The sequence below is a fragment of the Cariama cristata genome, unplaced genomic scaffold, assembly GCF_000690535.1.
Source record: "Cariama cristata isolate BGI_N322 unplaced genomic scaffold, ASM69053v1 scaffold5567, whole genome shotgun sequence".
Lineage (NCBI taxonomy): Eukaryota > Metazoa > Chordata > Aves > Cariamiformes > Cariamidae > Cariama > Cariama cristata.
In genome coordinates this window covers 1-17,108 of record NW_009626968.1, presented here as the reverse complement: position 1 = coordinate 17,108, position 17,108 = coordinate 1, and the positions used below count along the sequence as shown (strand labels likewise).

The 17,108-nt window shown below is 39.7% G+C and overlaps 1 protein-coding gene across 2 annotated transcripts; it reads right to left on the bottom strand.

The window, feature by feature from the left end:
* Positions 1-725: 725 nt before the first annotated feature.
* On the bottom strand, positions 726-9,520 carry CSRP3 (cysteine and glycine-rich protein 3 (cardiac LIM protein)). 2 transcript variants are annotated; one of them, XR_696479.1, is made up of 6 exons: positions 9,395-9,520; positions 4,857-5,025; positions 3,321-3,456; positions 2,537-2,630; positions 1,202-1,420; positions 726-809 (listed from the first exon to the last, which is right to left on the bottom strand). XR_696479.1 is itself a non-coding variant. In XM_009704250.1 (5 exons), exons 1-5 carry the CDS (start codon positions 9,504-9,506, stop codon positions 1,341-1,343), a joined length of 591 nt encoding a protein of 196 aa, XP_009702552.1. In that variant the 5' UTR covers positions 9,507-9,520; the 3' UTR covers positions 1,161-1,340. The 2 variants fall into 2 exon arrangements, 1 of the variants encoding a protein (XP_009702552.1); XM_009704250.1 differs by lacking the exon at positions 726-809 and having other exon boundaries at positions 1,161-1,420.
* Positions 9,521-17,108: the final 7,588 nt, after the last annotated feature.

Genomic DNA, 17,108 nt, shown 5'->3' with positions numbered 1-17,108 from the left:
TCAAAACCATATTGGTACCTTTTGCTTTATTTGCAGAAAATAAAAGAAAATTACATTTAAAAATTAAGGGGAATGTTCATATTTTAAAATTTAATATTACAATTGCCCTTTAATTTTATTGTTTATGTTGTGAAAACCTCTGTTAAGTATTGTATTTGGAGGGTTTACATGTAATAAAACGGAGCTTTCATGCTTTTAAGTTTATTTTTAAATACTGAAATAGATTCAAGGGATATGTGACCAGTGAGGTATTTACGAACAAGTAGGCACAAAATCGTAAGAAAAAGCCTGACTCTGCCTTATGTTTTGCATGTATATATGCCCTGTTAGTGTATAAAAATGGGTAAGTTGACGATGGAAAATAGCAATGTATATAAAAAGAGGGAATTATTCCTGTCTGCCTGCATGGATGTTTAATGGCTAGATGTCAGCCATGTTCCCAAGAAAAGGCTACAACGTCAGTCTGGAGTGGCCAGTTGGGCAGTGTGGTTTTGAATATAAGTCAAAATAATGAAAACCAGCAGGGAAACAGATCAAGATCAGAAAATTAAAGTTAAATACCATCTAGAACTGATGACATAAGAGTAAAGTAGTGTAGTGAAACACAATTCTTGTAATTAAGAAATGGAGGATTTCATTCGTCTCTGTGAAATGCATTTATCTGCGACACTGTAGAACATAAAAGCACAAGCAAGTTCAAGTAAAAATAACGTGAAGCAATATCTGTGCTTTATTGCAGCTTGAAAACATAGAATAACAAAACTTACGACACTGTATCCTAAGAAAATGTTGATTTTCTTCAGAAATATCTCCCTTTGAAAGACATAATTTCAAATCCTTTTTAATTGTCTCAAAGTGAATAACATCTTCTTTGCCATAACACAAAATGTCAACATGTTCGAAACACTGCTAGGAGATTGGTAGAAATATAGACGGCATAACGTTCTGCACAAAGGAAAATACAGCCTAAATTGGAACACTGACCCTTGTGCTTCATAAGGTATCTCTGTCTTAATGGGACAGTATGCAGAGTCTTTAAAATTCTAGTCTAAAGTGTGGTAAATACTAGTTTAAGAAGCAATAATGTTCCATGAATGATGTTCCATGGTGTTTTTTGTGTTTATGTCCTGTAAAACAGACTTAAATCTTGTTTTATCACTGTACTTTTTAAGCTATTCTAAGAATTTCTTAAGATATAAGCTCACAAGTTTTTCCTGCAAGGTGGAAGGTATTAAACAAATGCTCTAGGTTCTTAGCAATACGTGATGTTTAATATTTTACTTGACAACTATCACTTAGTGGCATCAACAGCAATTTGAGTCTGTTGCATCCATTTCTTCTTATTCACACTCCTTCTTTTCCACTTGAGTGAGGCCGCCAAACCCAATTCCTTTGGGACCGAAATTTTTTGCATAGCAAACTGCAAAAGAAGCAGGGAGGTAAATAGTATTCTGAATGTTTTCATATAGAGGTAAATAACTTTTGGTTTTAGTACTGCTACCAAATTTAAGCTAATAAAAGGAAGGAAATCTGATAATGTCTTTCGCAGAAGTGTCAACAGATTCTAATAGTGAAACTGGAATCACATATTTGAATGAAACAAAAGTCACCTCTTATCTCAAAAAAAATTAAGAAACTGTATGTATTTAAGATCTAAGGGATATCTTCATTAAGGCTACTTTCCTGTCTGAAAATACTCAGTAAAACTTGGTCTGTATGAGTAATACAGACTAAGTCAGAGATTTTCAAAGGAGTTTAAAAGAACTAGAACGTGGTCCAGAAACTATTGACAGTAGTTTAAACCATTCCATTTTCAGTCTGTGTGTATGTGTAATTATTTATCACAACTCTGCTAAGGAAGTAGTAAAGGTCAGCATATTTCTCCAAATACACTAATTTGGTCACTTGCAGTGGTCAGACTGTACCCAAAGTCACGGAACTTAAGTATTCTTCTGTAGGATTCTCTATAAAGTTTAGCCTAGAATGTAAAAACTTGGCATATTTTTCCCCTTAAGCTATTTCTAAGAGTCAACTGAACTTTCTTGATCCAAGAAGAACATCTGGATGTATAACAGCTTTAATGCGTTATCTTCTGTCCTACCAAGTGGAAGTATTTTTTAACTGTTACTGGCAAAAATTCAAATTGGGACCATGACCTTGAATGGATACCTTTGAAGATCTGAATCTTTGTGGATTTTTTTTTTTTTTTTTTTTTTTTTTTTTTTTAGGGTGAGATTGTGCAGGTACAAGAGTGCCCAGCAGATACGGCCAGTGTTCCTGTTAGAAGGCCTGAGGACAGATCTGAGAGGCTGTCATATTTGTAGAAAAATTACAACTTTAAAATTTAAATGTTGTTAGCAGAAGATGCAACTTCAATGTTACAATAGCTCTTTGCTTTCAGAAAGTTGTTAAAAAAGATAAAATGAAATTTCATTTTCATTAAGCATGCAGCAAGGTAAATCATGATGGCAGTACTAGGTCTAAAAAGACAAGTTTTAGATGGACTCAGTAATGTTGGGCTCATTATAATTCTTACCTTTACAGTAGAGCTCTCCATCTTTGTCTGTAACATTTGTAGATTCTAAACTCTTCCCACAGATAGCACAGCGGAAGCACGTCTTATGCCAAGGCTGAGGAAATTAAGACAATTCATTGTACATTACAGAAAGTGCACAGCTAGCAGATGCAAGAAACAAAAAACTTGCTTTTTACGGCGTGAAAAGGTTAAAATTGTTTTGTTGGTCTTATGGCTTCCATTTTTAGTCATTCTAGGTTAGTCTTTTTTCAATTACTTCATTATCCCATATCAAGATCTTACCTAGTGACTTTGTTATTAATGGCGGTGTAGTAAAAAGCAGGGAGCTATAGATACTGCTCTTGTTTTGGCTACTTCTTTGATGTGCAGCAATAATATCCTAGTGAGAGGTGCTAGAGCAGAGACCTAGCATGTCATGTGAGACAAGCTTTTGTTTTTCCAGTCACAGGGCCTCTTTAATATATCTGCAATTGCCACTACAGATAAATGTTTAAATTACAAATATCCCCAGAGATGGTACTAGAATAACAGTGGTAGAAAAGCTAGCCACTACAGTAGCCAGGAGTTGTTTTTCAGACATCAACAAGATGCAAGAAGTTGAAGACGGCTTACAAAAAGCACTTGGTTTTAAACCTGAGAGTACATTGGACTCTCTAGCGATTTGCTAATTCATCTTCATGTTTTCTTCACCGAGTTAAAATTTAAAAGATCAAGGATGTATTAGCTATAGTTTATCACCATTATAAAAGTGTGTTTTGTTTCTAGTGCTGCGGTCACCACTTACTTTTCCTCCTCCCATGATCTTCTCTGCAGCATAAACTGATTTGCCACAACGGGGACATTTATCCACGTCTACCATCTTTTTGGCAAACTTTGAAGGATTAGTTGGTGTAGAAGGGCGAGCAGACTTTGGTGACCCCCTAAAACAGAAGGTTTCAGTGATTTTTTAAAATACTGCTTAAAATGTTATCTTCGTTCTAGAAATACAATTTCATGATTTTTTTGGTAAGGGAGCAAAAAAAAATACTGAATTACTGGTCTTAGACATGCAAAGGGGGGGGGAGAGAAAATGCAAGTATTCTATTTAATTTTGTTGTGTGATTGAAAAGCTGATACTGTAACTGCTGATGTTACCTGTTTTGGACCGAGTACATGGAGCTGACAGCAGCCATGTGCAGAAAATATTATATTTAATATTTATTATTAATATATACTACTGAAAAGTGAAAGTAAAAAAGAACTTTGTTTTATTGAGAGGCAGACAGGAAAATAGAAGCAAAAAACATCTCTATTCTTTGTAACTGGCTGTCTGCTGGTACTCAGTGAGTGGAAGAAAAAAAATCAGATTTTGCATGCAGTTGTTTCTTAAGTCCTCGTAATGTTTGGACAGGGAACTGGGGCTCTTAGCTGGCCTGGGGTCAAAAGCACATCAGCAAAGTAGCTTTGCTTTGTGTTTCTGGACTTTATGCGTTATGTCTTTGTGCTAGCTGAAAGCCTTTCGCAGAATGACTTTCGAATTATCGGGTTAGTGGGCTGCAACAGGTCATTAAATCTACAGGACGTGACAATTTTTGATGCAGAAGTCTGCCCGTAATGGATTCATATCTTACCAGGAGCTACAGTTAAATATGTTATTTAAGCTTTTATTTCCTGCACGGCATATTGATTAATTGGTTTCCTTATGGTTATACCAGAAGAAAGCAGTGTTGATTTGGAAATGTGCAGCTTTGAGAATTGTAGAAAAATACTATAAAAATATACTGTCAGAGATAATTATGTGCTTTTGGAAGATGGTATCCCATTAGAATTCCTTTGTTCAAACATATTCTCGGTGTGTTTGTATGTGTTATTTGAGCCACAGGGAGGATTTAGCAATGTGGTTTCCCCCATTGAGAGGAGAGGTAACAGTATGTGGTAGTGTGATTATTTCTCTAACAGTAAAACCTAACTGTATTTTAGCCTCTGATAGGAGGAAAAAAAATAAAAATTCTCATGTTCTATGGTGAATGTGACTTTACCACTGTGCCACTAGTGGCAAATTACAATCGCAGTGAATATTTACATCTGTGGTGGCATATAAAGGCTGCTTCTGCAGAATAATTGCCCATTGAAGGAGGAGTTAATTTCTAAAGAAGGCTTAAGAGACTGAATGTCATTAAAAACTAGCAAATTACTGTGTCCACTGAAGAGAAGTTGTAGGAAAGTCTGCTCTGCTAGTCCTGCTAGGTGTTGTTATGGAAACAGAATAAAATAATCTAAAATACCCCGCTAAGTGACAAGTAGTACCAGAAAAAGGTGCTGTCAGTGGGATTTAACTCACTGTTGCAGATTCAAGCCCAGATGGTCGCCAGTATCAGTGCTGAGACATCCTGCCCCTTGTCCGAAGCCAATGCCTTTGGGACCATATTTTCTCCCGTAACAAGTTTTGCAGTAAATTTCAGATTCGTGAGCTGCTACTGTGGTACTGTCCAGAGCTTTTCTGCAAGCCACTGTAAACAGGAAAAGAGGTGCACGTATAAACATCAGCGTTTTCAAATTTGAATTTATGTGGTTCAGAATAATGACAATTACTGTTTATTTTTGTTTGTCTTTAAAAATGTAGGAGAAGGAGGGTCTTGGCCTGTAGCCAGTATAAAATTTCACTGGGCTGTTGCTAAAGTAGTTGTGGGTGTACACAATGTGCTGTTTTGGCATTCTAAAGCAAGACTCTAACCCTAGGAACATCATGGGCTTGTCGAGACAATTTGTCTAGATCTGTGAAGCTTAAGATGGATTTGAGATGATCAGCCTAAACTCCGAAACCTTTTTTTTTTTAAAAAAAAAAAAAAAAAAAGGAGGTTTGCATCTTTCAAAATACTCACTCTGTGTGATGGCTTTCTCATCTCAGCCCGTGCTATTTTAATGTGGTGTGTTTCTAAAAGAGGATATAACGTACATACCATGTCCGGACAGAATCGAGCAGGACACGTGTATTTATTTGTTTGAGCTGTGGTGCAAGGCGAAGCAATGATCCCAAATGACTGCTAGTCTCAGCTCTGTTAGACTTTCTCCAGGACGGTGAGGGTATGACTGTAGCCATTCCAAAACTGGAGACCTATTCCTAGCCATGTAGATTAGAGAGAAATACTGCTTGACTTAGCTTACTAGAGAAGATCTGGGAGACTTTTGGACAGAAGGTGCCATAGGAACACCCGGCACACATGATGGAATACAAGTTACATCCTCTACGGCACTACTTTATCCCAAGACTCAACTTGGAAGGACCAAAAGCTAAGGAGTCCTAACAGCTACTTATTTTGGGATCTCGGGAAGCAAGTATCCTTGTTTTGAGACACACGCCCCACCTAGAGCCAGCGAGTGTTGCTGAGGCTGATCTCACACCTGGTTATTCTCATCCAGTGGCCATGGAAGGTAAATTACTCTTCCCTCCAGTTCTTTGCTCATCTGAAACCTGGTCAGCCTTTAGAGACTAAATTCTGTTACCAGTCCAGTGGATCTCCTTGCTGCTTATGCATGGAAACTGGACACCAATGAATGGGAAAAAAAGTGTCCTCGTCTGCTTGGTGATGATGTGCTGCCCTGTTTTTGGAACTCGGTGTGAGACAGCCCCCGCCCCATCGAGAGAGGATGAAGCTTTCAGTTTGGAGTGCCTGTAGAAAAAAAATCAGGGGCGTGTCATACGCTTAAAAACTAAAATTTCAGCATTTCTTACAAATTGTTCGCTCTGTCAACAGTGGTTGATGGCAGGGGCAGGGGGGATAGGGAAAAACTTCTGTACAGCTTCCCTTGAACAAGTGCAGGCGTTCCAGTTGTGCATGGGCTCTTGATAGCTTGGGAAATAGAGTTGCTTAGCTTCTGTAAACAACAGAAACCTGTGAAATACAGAAGTACTGAAAGTGCTTGGAAGTTAAGCTGTAGAAGAGCTAGCGGAGCGTTTGACTAGTCTTTTTTCGCCCATATGTATTTTAACTGTCCTGCTGTGAGTCTAAAATTCATCCACGTCGGGCAATTTAAGCTGATACTGGAACCTCTGCAGCTTTAATTCTATCACTGTACTGCGTAGAGGGGAAAATAATTTGCAAGGACCTTTATAGTTAAAAAAAATAAAACAAGGGGCCTCTGTAAATGTGTGAACCTGATCTCATGGTGCTACAGTCTCTTCTGCTTTGAGATGATAATGATGTTTGCTAAGGGAATTGAGGGATGATGGAAACTCTAGCAGTAGATAAAGCGTTTCTATTTCTGGCACCTTGGGGATAGAGTATCAATTCACCACAACAGATGGAGCAAAAGCCCTTGAAGTGCGATTGTTGAAATAACTTTGAGACCTGTCATCTGCCAACAGACCCTGTTCATGAGCCGGCACGAAGAAGTTCCAGGTTGATGGCGTGAGATCCTGCCAAACGTCCGTCACAGCTGCGGTTTCAGTGAGGGCTGACGGGGAAACAAGGCAGGTAAACAGCAACCGGCACGGGAAGGAGGGTTTGTTGGAAAGAAGTTTCTCTCTAGTAATGTTTTAAAACTACGGAGTGGAGAGAGTGTGACTTATAGATTAGCTTGTCTGATTCTTACTGTGTTAACAGGTTGGCTTGAATTGTTCATAATTCTGCCCAAATTGAACTTTTTGGTTGAAAAATACTGATGTGTTTTGTGTGTCTGGTCAAACATAAAATATATTTTAGGTATATTTAATATCAAAATGTAAATATAAAAGCTCAACTAAATTGGTTAACTGTTTCTGTACCTGAGATTGGGTCAGGGAGGATTATTTTTCTTTTGTTGAGATATGAAACCCTATAATTGGTTCATTGAAAAGCCCATGAACATGATACATGATACTGAGTCGTCCAGAGCTGCTGATTAGTGTGTGTGATTCATGGGAGAAGAAAAGCCAATTAACATACCTGTCACATGCCAGCTGGGTTTGCATGCATCTTCAGTTTCTGACCTTAAACGTACTTCTACTGGGAATACTTTTTTTAGTATCTAACCTATTAATAATTTAGTTCAGGCTTATGACTACAAGGGGCAAATAAAAAAAAGATTTAAAAAAAAAAACCCAAACCAATGAAAAACCCCAACCAAAACCAAACAAAAAAGCCCCCCACAACAAACCCAACAAACAGTTGGCAGAGCTAATGGATGTATGTTGTTTCGTGAATCGCTAAAAAAAAAAAATCAGTTATGCTAAGAACGAAGCTTAAATTTGTTCCAGTATTAGGTGGGAGAGAAATATTATTAACTGTGCCCTATTAGGACATCTGTTTCTTTTTATTAGATACTGGAGAGTCTACTCATTTGTCATCTTCTGCTGTATCATTTTCTAGCATTTGATAAAGCACAAGTGTCAGTTAAAGCTTTTTTCATAATTACCACATTCATGTCCCTCTCCCTGTAGTTCCTCTGATAACGAGTGTTAATTGTTACAGGCAGCACATGGAAGCAAGAAGTCATCTCTGGTTTTCACAAAACTGAGATTTTTACCATTCCGTAAGAATTGGCTGAAGGTTGTCAATTAACTGAAAACTTTTTGAGGGAATTCTTTCTTACTAAGTCTTTTAGGCATCACTTGCAGGGCACTCAGAGAAAGGCAAAGACAACTCAGGTGTGTCCTTTGGACTGATTCTGCATAGTGCTGTACTGGGACATTTAAGCACGTAGTATCAGACTCATGCCTCCAAATGAGAATTCTCTATCCAACCAGGAAAGGAGGGTGAAAAATTAGATTCAACGGCTTCTAAGCTGTGATGCTGGAATTCGTACTGCAAAGGTACTAAATCTCAAGCGTTGTCTGCAAAATGAACTATTTAGCTGTCTTCAGTTCTTACCAAATTGTTTACTCTCTCCACAAAGTGCAAACAGAGCTGAATTGATACCTTTTCTCTAATTTTTCAAGCACTAGCTCACCTGCAGAGAAAGCAAAATTCCTGGAAGCTATCTGCCAAAAGTTACAGAGGTGCGTGGGGTAAAAGAGTCAGTGAGATGGGACGGAATACAAAATATGGGGAAGGAGGAGACTGAGGTACTTGTAGGGTGTTGGTAGGTGATTTTGATGACACCAGAGTAATGTCTTTCAGCTTTCCTGTGTGAAATGAATTAATGTTAGGATTCACCATAAAATAATCATCTTCTAAAATACCCTGATAAGACATACTTCTGAGTGCTGTTTTTTTTAGTTCTAGACTTTCTAACTTGAAGCAAACCCATAATATGCCACGTTATGGGACAGAAGGTTTCTTGGACATGGACCTAGCTACCATGATTCTGCAACACTGTAGTATCCCTAACAATAATCATCCAGTGCATGTTTGGAAAAAGAAAAGCCAGGATCCTGAGAGGCAGATTGCTCGGGGTAAAGGGGTAGAAAACCGTGCTTGATTATTAAGAGCTGCGGTGGAGTGGCCAACTGGTTTCAGAAAACTGGCTGCTGCTTGGAAAACAGATACGGTCATTTTCCATCCTTCCATTACTAAAAGGATGGGAAACAGGTTTCATCTTCAGGTTTCTAGAGAGCATGGGACCAGAATCCGTGTCACTGTGCTGTACTTTAGGTAGGATGAGTACCGTGTGACTGCACTTTACTTGCAACTTTCCCAGCAGCAAGAGGCATTAGCTTTACAAGACTTGCCCTGTGCGAAATTTGGTCCGATGCTGGTTGTTTCTGCTGCCCTGTACGTTGCTTAGGGTGTTTACAAGCCTGCTGTAGGTGTCCCGTGAGCAAACATGTTGAATTGGGGAAACTATGAAGCTTCTTTATTGCATGCAAAGTAATACGAAAGTAAATTTACTAGCTTTAATGGAAGATTTATAAAGAGCTATGGGAATACTGTGAAGTTAAAACAGCGTAGCCCAGCTTACTGCAGAGGAAGCATGTCTTGTGAAAACTCCTTCCATTGCACTGGATTTCCTCGGCGTGGTACACTGTCTTTTCACAAGCGCCACATTTGGCTCCACCTCCCCAGTTCGGCATCCTTATCTCTGAAGGGTAACCTAGAAAATCAAATTACGTGAGTAAATACAACCGCAAAAGTGAATTATTTTAAATAGAATGGCTTGATTCTTCCCTCTCCCCCTGCCTCCAGGCAACTGCTATTGCATACCTGCAACATACTACATACCTGTGTGGCAGCAGCAATGTATGTTGTCCATGGGTGAGGGTGCTAGGCTGGTGCTTCGGGGGGCAGGGGCGGTCTAAATCCTCTGTCCTATGCAGCCCCCTTTTGTAAATAAGGGTAGTCCTTAGTGTATTGTGATGGTAAATGTATGAAATGATTATGAGGTGTTTCAGTGAAAAGGTGCCAGGATCACTCAAACCTCTTCTGGAGAAGTGGCTCTAGGATTTATTTTCCAACAAATAGTAATTTTCTTTCAATCCTGCCCTCCTCTATATCCCAGTGTTGCCTTTTCTTCTCAGTTTTTGCTTTATGTGCGTGGATCTGGTTTTGTGAGGCAATTTTTAATGGAGGCTAACAAACACTTTGAAGTTTTACTGGAGTTTAAGCAAAAGTGTGGACAGTATTTGGCATTAAACTTTCTACAGAACAGTTTTCTACCTAGACTCTCTGCTAAAAGACAGCGTACAGTACTATTTATATCTCTCTGAAGCAAGTGCTAGTTCATCTAGTGCCACATGAGCTTCCTCAGCGATATGCATAAAGGCAGTTTTCTGTGTCAGTATAATTTTATACAATTCATACCTGGATAATTCCACTTTGAAGTTTAACAAATGTACAATGAAGTTTAAGAAATGTAGAATGTTATTTCAGAGGACACTTTAATTAAAACAAGTTGTTTGTTGCTTTTCTCAGTTCCTCCTAAAACAGCTGCAAGATCACTGTACTGCACAGCCATTATAAAGTCATAATAGATAGGTTCCTGAGATGCTTAAGGCGTCTTTTCCTTTCTCAATTGTTTTTAAAATCTAAACATCAGAGGAAAAAAAAAAAGTAGCGGTTACTGTTCTGGTTCTTGCTCTTCCAGTTACAGTTGAAGTGACTTGCCCAAGGTCACGCAGGAGGGCAGTATCGGAGCCAGGAGCCCAGCTTAGGTGGCCTGAGGGCAGGCTCAGTGAGTGCCCTTCCTGATGATTGTGCTATCGCGCGTCTGAAACAACCCCAACCTACGCTTTACCCTTCTGTTTTCTTGTTTGAGTCATCGTTTCTGGAAAGACTGGGACGTCATCTTGTCATCTGCACGTCGGATTATCGGGTTGTTCCAAGCTCCTGGCACAGGCCTTCCTTCTCCTTCTTGGAAAACCAGTCACCTTCTTATTATAGTTCTTTCAAAGCCTGCTTGCACTATTTGTGTTTGATTTAATTCACCATATGACATTCTTAACTAAGAAAAGGATTTTGAATGCTGAACCAGGCCTGCTACCTGAGAATTTTCTTCTGAGGTCAAGTGAGAGAGAGGGGAGAATTTATCAATCACAGCAGTGATGTAACATAGCTGGTATTTTCAATGGCTTGCATTTTAGGCTAACATTTTACTATGTCTGTGTGTTGGACACGTACAGGACACGTAAGTCTGAGTGATTTCTGTACTGTATCTTCTGACTTTCAGAATGAAATGAAGGATTTCTACATGCCAGCTCTGCAAGCTGAACCTGAAGGGAATTCTTTGTCACAGCTAGGACTAAAAATTATGTAATGGTGTAGAAGACAACGTCTGTCTGGCAAAAGGAAGGTTGGGTAGGAGTGTTCGCACACACTGAAACAATAGCACTGAAGACACAGCAATGTGGGCACATTTTACAATCAGTGTTTGATAACAGTGCAGATAGCAGCTTATCCAAACATCTCCGCTTTAGTAGTGTGGTTATTAGTATATCCTCAACCCTGTATAATTACATATTCACTGTTGCGACCATTACCTGCGGTAGACAGCATACCTGTTATCCTCGTTCAAGATCCAATCTCCCTTTCCCTTTGTGAGGCTGGTCTATGCGCAGCTGAACAACCTCCCCAGATCAATCAGCCTGGTCCTCTGCTCTCGTACAGCAACGACATCGCTAAACTCTTTGAGACCCTATCACTTCTCTTGGGAGGCTGTTCGCAAGCCCAACTGCTCTGACAGTCAGAAAACAGTAACAATGCAAAAAGGAAAAGAAAATTCAGCTTGCCTCTAACTCTGTTTGTAATGGAACGAGTGAGAAGCAAAAATCTGATATAGCTGAAATACAAAACAAAAATAACTACATGCAAGGAACAGACTATGCATTTGGTCCCTTCTTACTTAGTGAAGGTTTTACTGAATAGCACTGCTAATCTTTTTTCTATTTGTTTTAAATGGGAGATAAAGGAACAGAGAGAAATCTTCATGTAGGTAAAATCTTACTGTCTCATTCTGGCATTCTGTATTTTCTATTTTCAAAGGACTTTTGTATCAGTGATATTTTTTTTCTCTTATAAAAATAACTCAAGTAATGTTTCAAACATTTAAAGAGAAGGAAGAGTGATGGGAGATAAAAATCGGTTTTGTGACACTTTCTTGAAAGTTAAAATGAGATTTTTGGGTTCACAATGTTCCCTTTCAAGTCAAGTTTCCAGTGGAATCCCTTCCCAGCTGGAGCCACACTGATAGCTGCCCGGGAGGAGGGTGGTTTGTACCCCCAGTCTCTGTAAAACTGCTTCTGCTGGTTTAGTTCCCCTCAAAGGCACACCGTGCATCGCAGTCGGCGGCAATGGGATACTTGTTGGAAAGTAGCTCTGGTTACATCGTTAGCTGAAGGAAAAAAATAATCTCTGAAAAAGTCTGATAATGCGTGACAGTAAACCTTGTGCTGTTACAGGCTGTTGGTAGAGCTCTTAAAAGAGCCATTGCTCCTGAGGCTAATTATAGTAACATGACTGGGTATGCGTACACATTTTCCATGTTTTTTTGGCATCACCTGATGGGAAGCTGTAGGAGAAAGAAGTCATAGCAAAAACGTTCCCATAAGGATATAGGCGTAAGAACAGTGGCGTATGCTGTGATGTCTGCGTTGGTTGGCTTTACAGCTGGGCAAGGTACCAGGGCGAGCCTGTGCTCTTCGTGTCCTCGCTTTGTTCACCTCTCCGAACACTGAACTGCGGTGGCCGTCTCTGTGGATGCTGTCTGTGCAGCGGTATTACCACGAGCAAGTAAATTCCACAGTGTATATAGCATTCATAGTTTTCTACTCATCTAAATTATAACAGTGGATAAAGCTCTGTCTTTATAATGTGCAAATAGAAGTCAGTCTCCTATTTGTCATAAGAAAAAATATACCCAAAGTCTTCATTTCATTGGGTGCCAGTATCTAAATCCCCTTGAAGTTCCCTGAACTTTGTTGTCTTAATCTGGTTAATTTGCAGTGACGGCGAACCGCATGGTGCTTGTTATGTTTTGGTGATCTAGTGGGAAGTAGAGCGGACCCATTCGAAATGTATTAAACATGTGATGGAGAAACTTTTGAGTGTGAGTGTTGCGACATGTTGGCAGGCATGCACGGTACTGTTAAGCTGGAGGAGTGTTCTTGGACTTGCTCTAATAGTATTCAGCAGCTTGTATCGTTCCGCTTCAAAATGCAGCTGCTATACGGAGTAGAATTTATACACATTAGATGTGCAGCCAAGGGTACGTGCTTTTCATTATTTCGAGCTTGTAACACTACTATATAGGCTAGCCTCGGAGCAAGGAGGCCTTTGAAGTGTTTCTGTGCTCTGCACAGGCATGAAAATACGTGAGCCGTCTTCTGTTGGGCTGTTAGTGATACTGTACAAATCTGGATGTCACAGAGCTGTCACAGAGCGAGTGTGTCTCCCTCTAACCAGAATGCTATTGATAAGAATTGAATCCAAAAATATATGTAGATCCATTGATCTCCATGGGAAGTGGATGCAGTACTGGCCCAATGAAGTTGTGTAGAGGGGTAAAAGGCAGCGCTAGTGCTAGACAGTGCAGTGCTGGTGAAAAAGATTTTGAAAGTAATTCTGGTGTTTCCTTGTGAAACACGAGGTTTTCCCTTCTCAGCGCTTACGCATTTGATAGTCTAGAGGTCAGGCCGTATCTGAATGGACTGCAGAAGTCGCGTATTGTGTGGCTAGGGCAATTATTTCGGGGTGCCATAGGTGTTACGGGATGGCTTTGAAGGGGATAAACGGAATGGGAAATGTTGATCTTCATGACCGCTGGGTGAAATGGTGGTAGAAATGCTGAATCAGGACTGATGGATAGGATGTGCTTCGCAGCTCGCTCTGTTTTAGTCCCAGCTAGCTGTTTGCTATAGACTCAGTTAAAAGTATAAGAACACTGATTCCTTGCCTAATAAATAACCAGTAATAATACCAAATTAAATCACTGTCTACATTGAAATGGAAGTATCAAGGCTACACTTGCAATTGTTCACCCAGCCGAGGTGTGTGGGGAAATGGCAGTGGAGCCCGGAGTTCACTCCGGTATCTAATCACGGCTCCGCTGCTGACCTGTCCTGTGACCACCGCTGACTCATGTCACCGTCCTTAGTGGTGCTCGCCTCGCCACCACCATGGGGATCACAGGATATACCTTCCTTTGTAAAAGTAGCAATAAAATGCTGCTACAGTTTTCCTCTTTCTCTGCAACTAACACTGTTAGGTTTTACCTTGATGTGTCTGCAGTGTAGAGCACAGTTCCTGCCACTGCATCTCAAAAAGCCTGAAGGTGTTCTTGTCACAATCCAATCCGTTGTGGAAAGCGTTCTCTCTCAGCAGAATAGATTCACAACAGACAAAATGTTTGTGTTTGGAGATTGAGCTCATTTAATGAAGATGCAATTTTGTTACGTATTTATAATCATATTTCTTATATTCCGATGCATTCAAGGAACTATGGATACAGGGAAATTTTATGTTTATTAATCTGTGTCGTACATTTGGCCTCCACCATGATCTCATCATGACTAGGATTTTTCCTTTATTTCTGCGGTAAACCAACACCTGAAATCAAGGGATGGGAATTTCCCCAGTGACACAGGGAAGTAAATACTGATTTTTCATTGACACTGGTCACTCTAAGATACATGAGCCTTTTTGAAACAGAAGATTTTAGGTGACCCGATATGAAGCACATGATGTGCAAAGATGATAGAAAAACCCAGAGTCCTGTGTCCGAGTCCTTTGCTTTCATCTCTCTCCTTCCAATTATCTTCTATTATTTTCTAGCATAGTAATGCCATATTTCTTTTAAGACTTCCTTGATGCACACTTTTGCAGAAATTTAGGGTTGCACCTCCAAAAAATGATACCCTGGCACTAGGACAAGGTACTTAGTTCTCACTTAAAAAGCAACGACCCACCACACACACTTACACAAAACACGCTCAGAGGTCAGTTCGATTCATGTGGCTGTGGGAAACTGCACCCTGCTGTACAAACGACCTTTTCCTTTTCCCAGACCTGATCCTGAACTATCAGCTTTCACTTTTCCTTCCACAAGATCCTTCTCTAAATCCTTATCCGTGCACTGAGTCTTTTAAGTGCCAAGCAAAACTGTTACGGACTGTGAAACGTTGTCATGATGATTGAGGTCAGACACAGAGTTATTTTATCTATATACAAGGCTCTATTCTTTGAAATAATTTTACCTTTAAGTAGAAAACTTTTCATAGTAAATATATTATTTTTTTTTTTTAACTATTGGAGCTTTTCTGAAGACTTGACCAATCGTGCTGTCTTTTAGTGCTTGAGTAATAGATGTGTGAATTGTTTCATCCTGCATTCTTATCTAGCCATTTTCTGTTGGGTCTGCATAGAAGTTTTCTTCTCGTTTGATATAAAACCAGTTGGTCACTGACATGAAATATTTTGAGGATTTGGTTGATTTTTCTTTACTTCTAGAATACTATTATCTCAGAAATTGCAAAAGCACATAAATTTGGATGCTCTAAAAAGTGTATGTACAAAGACAAAGTATATGTGGAGAATCTAATTCTGTAGCTTTGTAACAAATTTTTTTCAAAGCTTCTGAAAGCTCTGTTATCCAGTGTAGCATGTAGTCAAAACGTGTATCTCATGAACGAGGATCCCCACAGCCCCGTCCTTGTAACGCTAGTAGCTACTCAACAGGCTGAGAAGCCCAGAAGAATCTCTCTTATCAGTTGGCTACTCCAAACTGAAAATACTGCTCTCAGCTCTGGGGGACTCACATTTCTGTACTACACATTTTTCTTTGTCAAGCACCAACCTGTTTCTACCGCCTGTTAGAAAGAATAAAAAAAAATAAAAAATACCCAAACCCTTATTGCAGACAGTCTTGGCAGAACCCGATGAACTCTACTTACCGGAGTCACTTGATGCTTCTTCCCTATTTTCTTAGGCCTCGAAGGGTTTGAACGCGAGCGATTCCTGCACTCTTTGAATGCAATGGCCGCTGCTGCCGGCCCTATAAGCTGGGAGGGGAGGGGAATGAGAGGGAGTTTCAGGGATCTGAGCAATGCCATTGCTATCGCCAAGCTGAAAATAACCTCTGACAAAAGCCTGGCATTTTGTTCCCTTATGTCCACTTGTGAGTAGGTGGACAACAATGCAGCCCCTCCGATTACACCTAGAGGGCATTCCTAACGGCAGTCTAATAGATCAGAAATAAAGATTAATGTTTTATAGTTGCTACTGCATTGCTTAAATGTGAATCATAAAATAATGGTTCCTGAAATAAGGATTTAGTCATAAATGGTCACATTGCTAAAAGTAATTTACCAAAACAATTATTTTTTTTTAAAAAAAAATCTAAGCCTGTTTGTAGGAACTTCTGGAACTCAACAGTTTTAAACCAAAGAGAATTTCATTCTGCGGTACATGACTTGATAGATACAACTGGTTTGTCTTTTAGGATACAGAGAATTATGCTTTTCACTCTAATTTTTACTTTTTTTAGGCATTCAGCTGGCTAGTTAATATGTATAATGTTTAGCATGTCTAATCACTGCAGTTATATTTGCCATGCCTAACTGAGCCCCTTGGAAATGGATGATGCTGCAGACGTGTTAGAGATGCAGACAATAAAGTATGAAGCACTTCAGGTTCACTTTTGAGAGGGTTTTATTTTAAGCTTTAGAGACTTAGAAGCTAATTTTCATGTTCTAAAGGGATATCCGAATTTAGCAACTTTGTTCAGTATGATGGGCTTTGCTGTGTGTGAAAAGGCCAGGCCCTTACAGCCTAGGGGATAAACACCAGAAGTTTGAAGCTGAGAGTCTCATCTCTGCGACTTCCATGGGAGCGTAAGGAAATCAGATGCCAAATCCATATCAGACTTAAATCAGATGCCAATCCATGTCAGACTTGAGGATTTTAGAGCTCCATTTGCTGAGGCTACTTTGAAAATGCTTAGGACCCTATGGATTGCCATGTCAGACTTGAGGATTTTAGAGCTCCGTTTGCTGAGGCTTCTTTGAAAACGCTTAGGACCCTATGGATCAATTGACTGTTGAGTCCAGCAGAGATTTTATAATGCAAAGACAGGTCCCTGATGTAAAGTTGGCAGACTGTGTCCAGCAGAGATTTTATAATGCAAAGACAAGTCCCTGATGTAAAGTTAGCAGACTGTTTTTTTCCTGAGCAGGAGAGCAGGACTC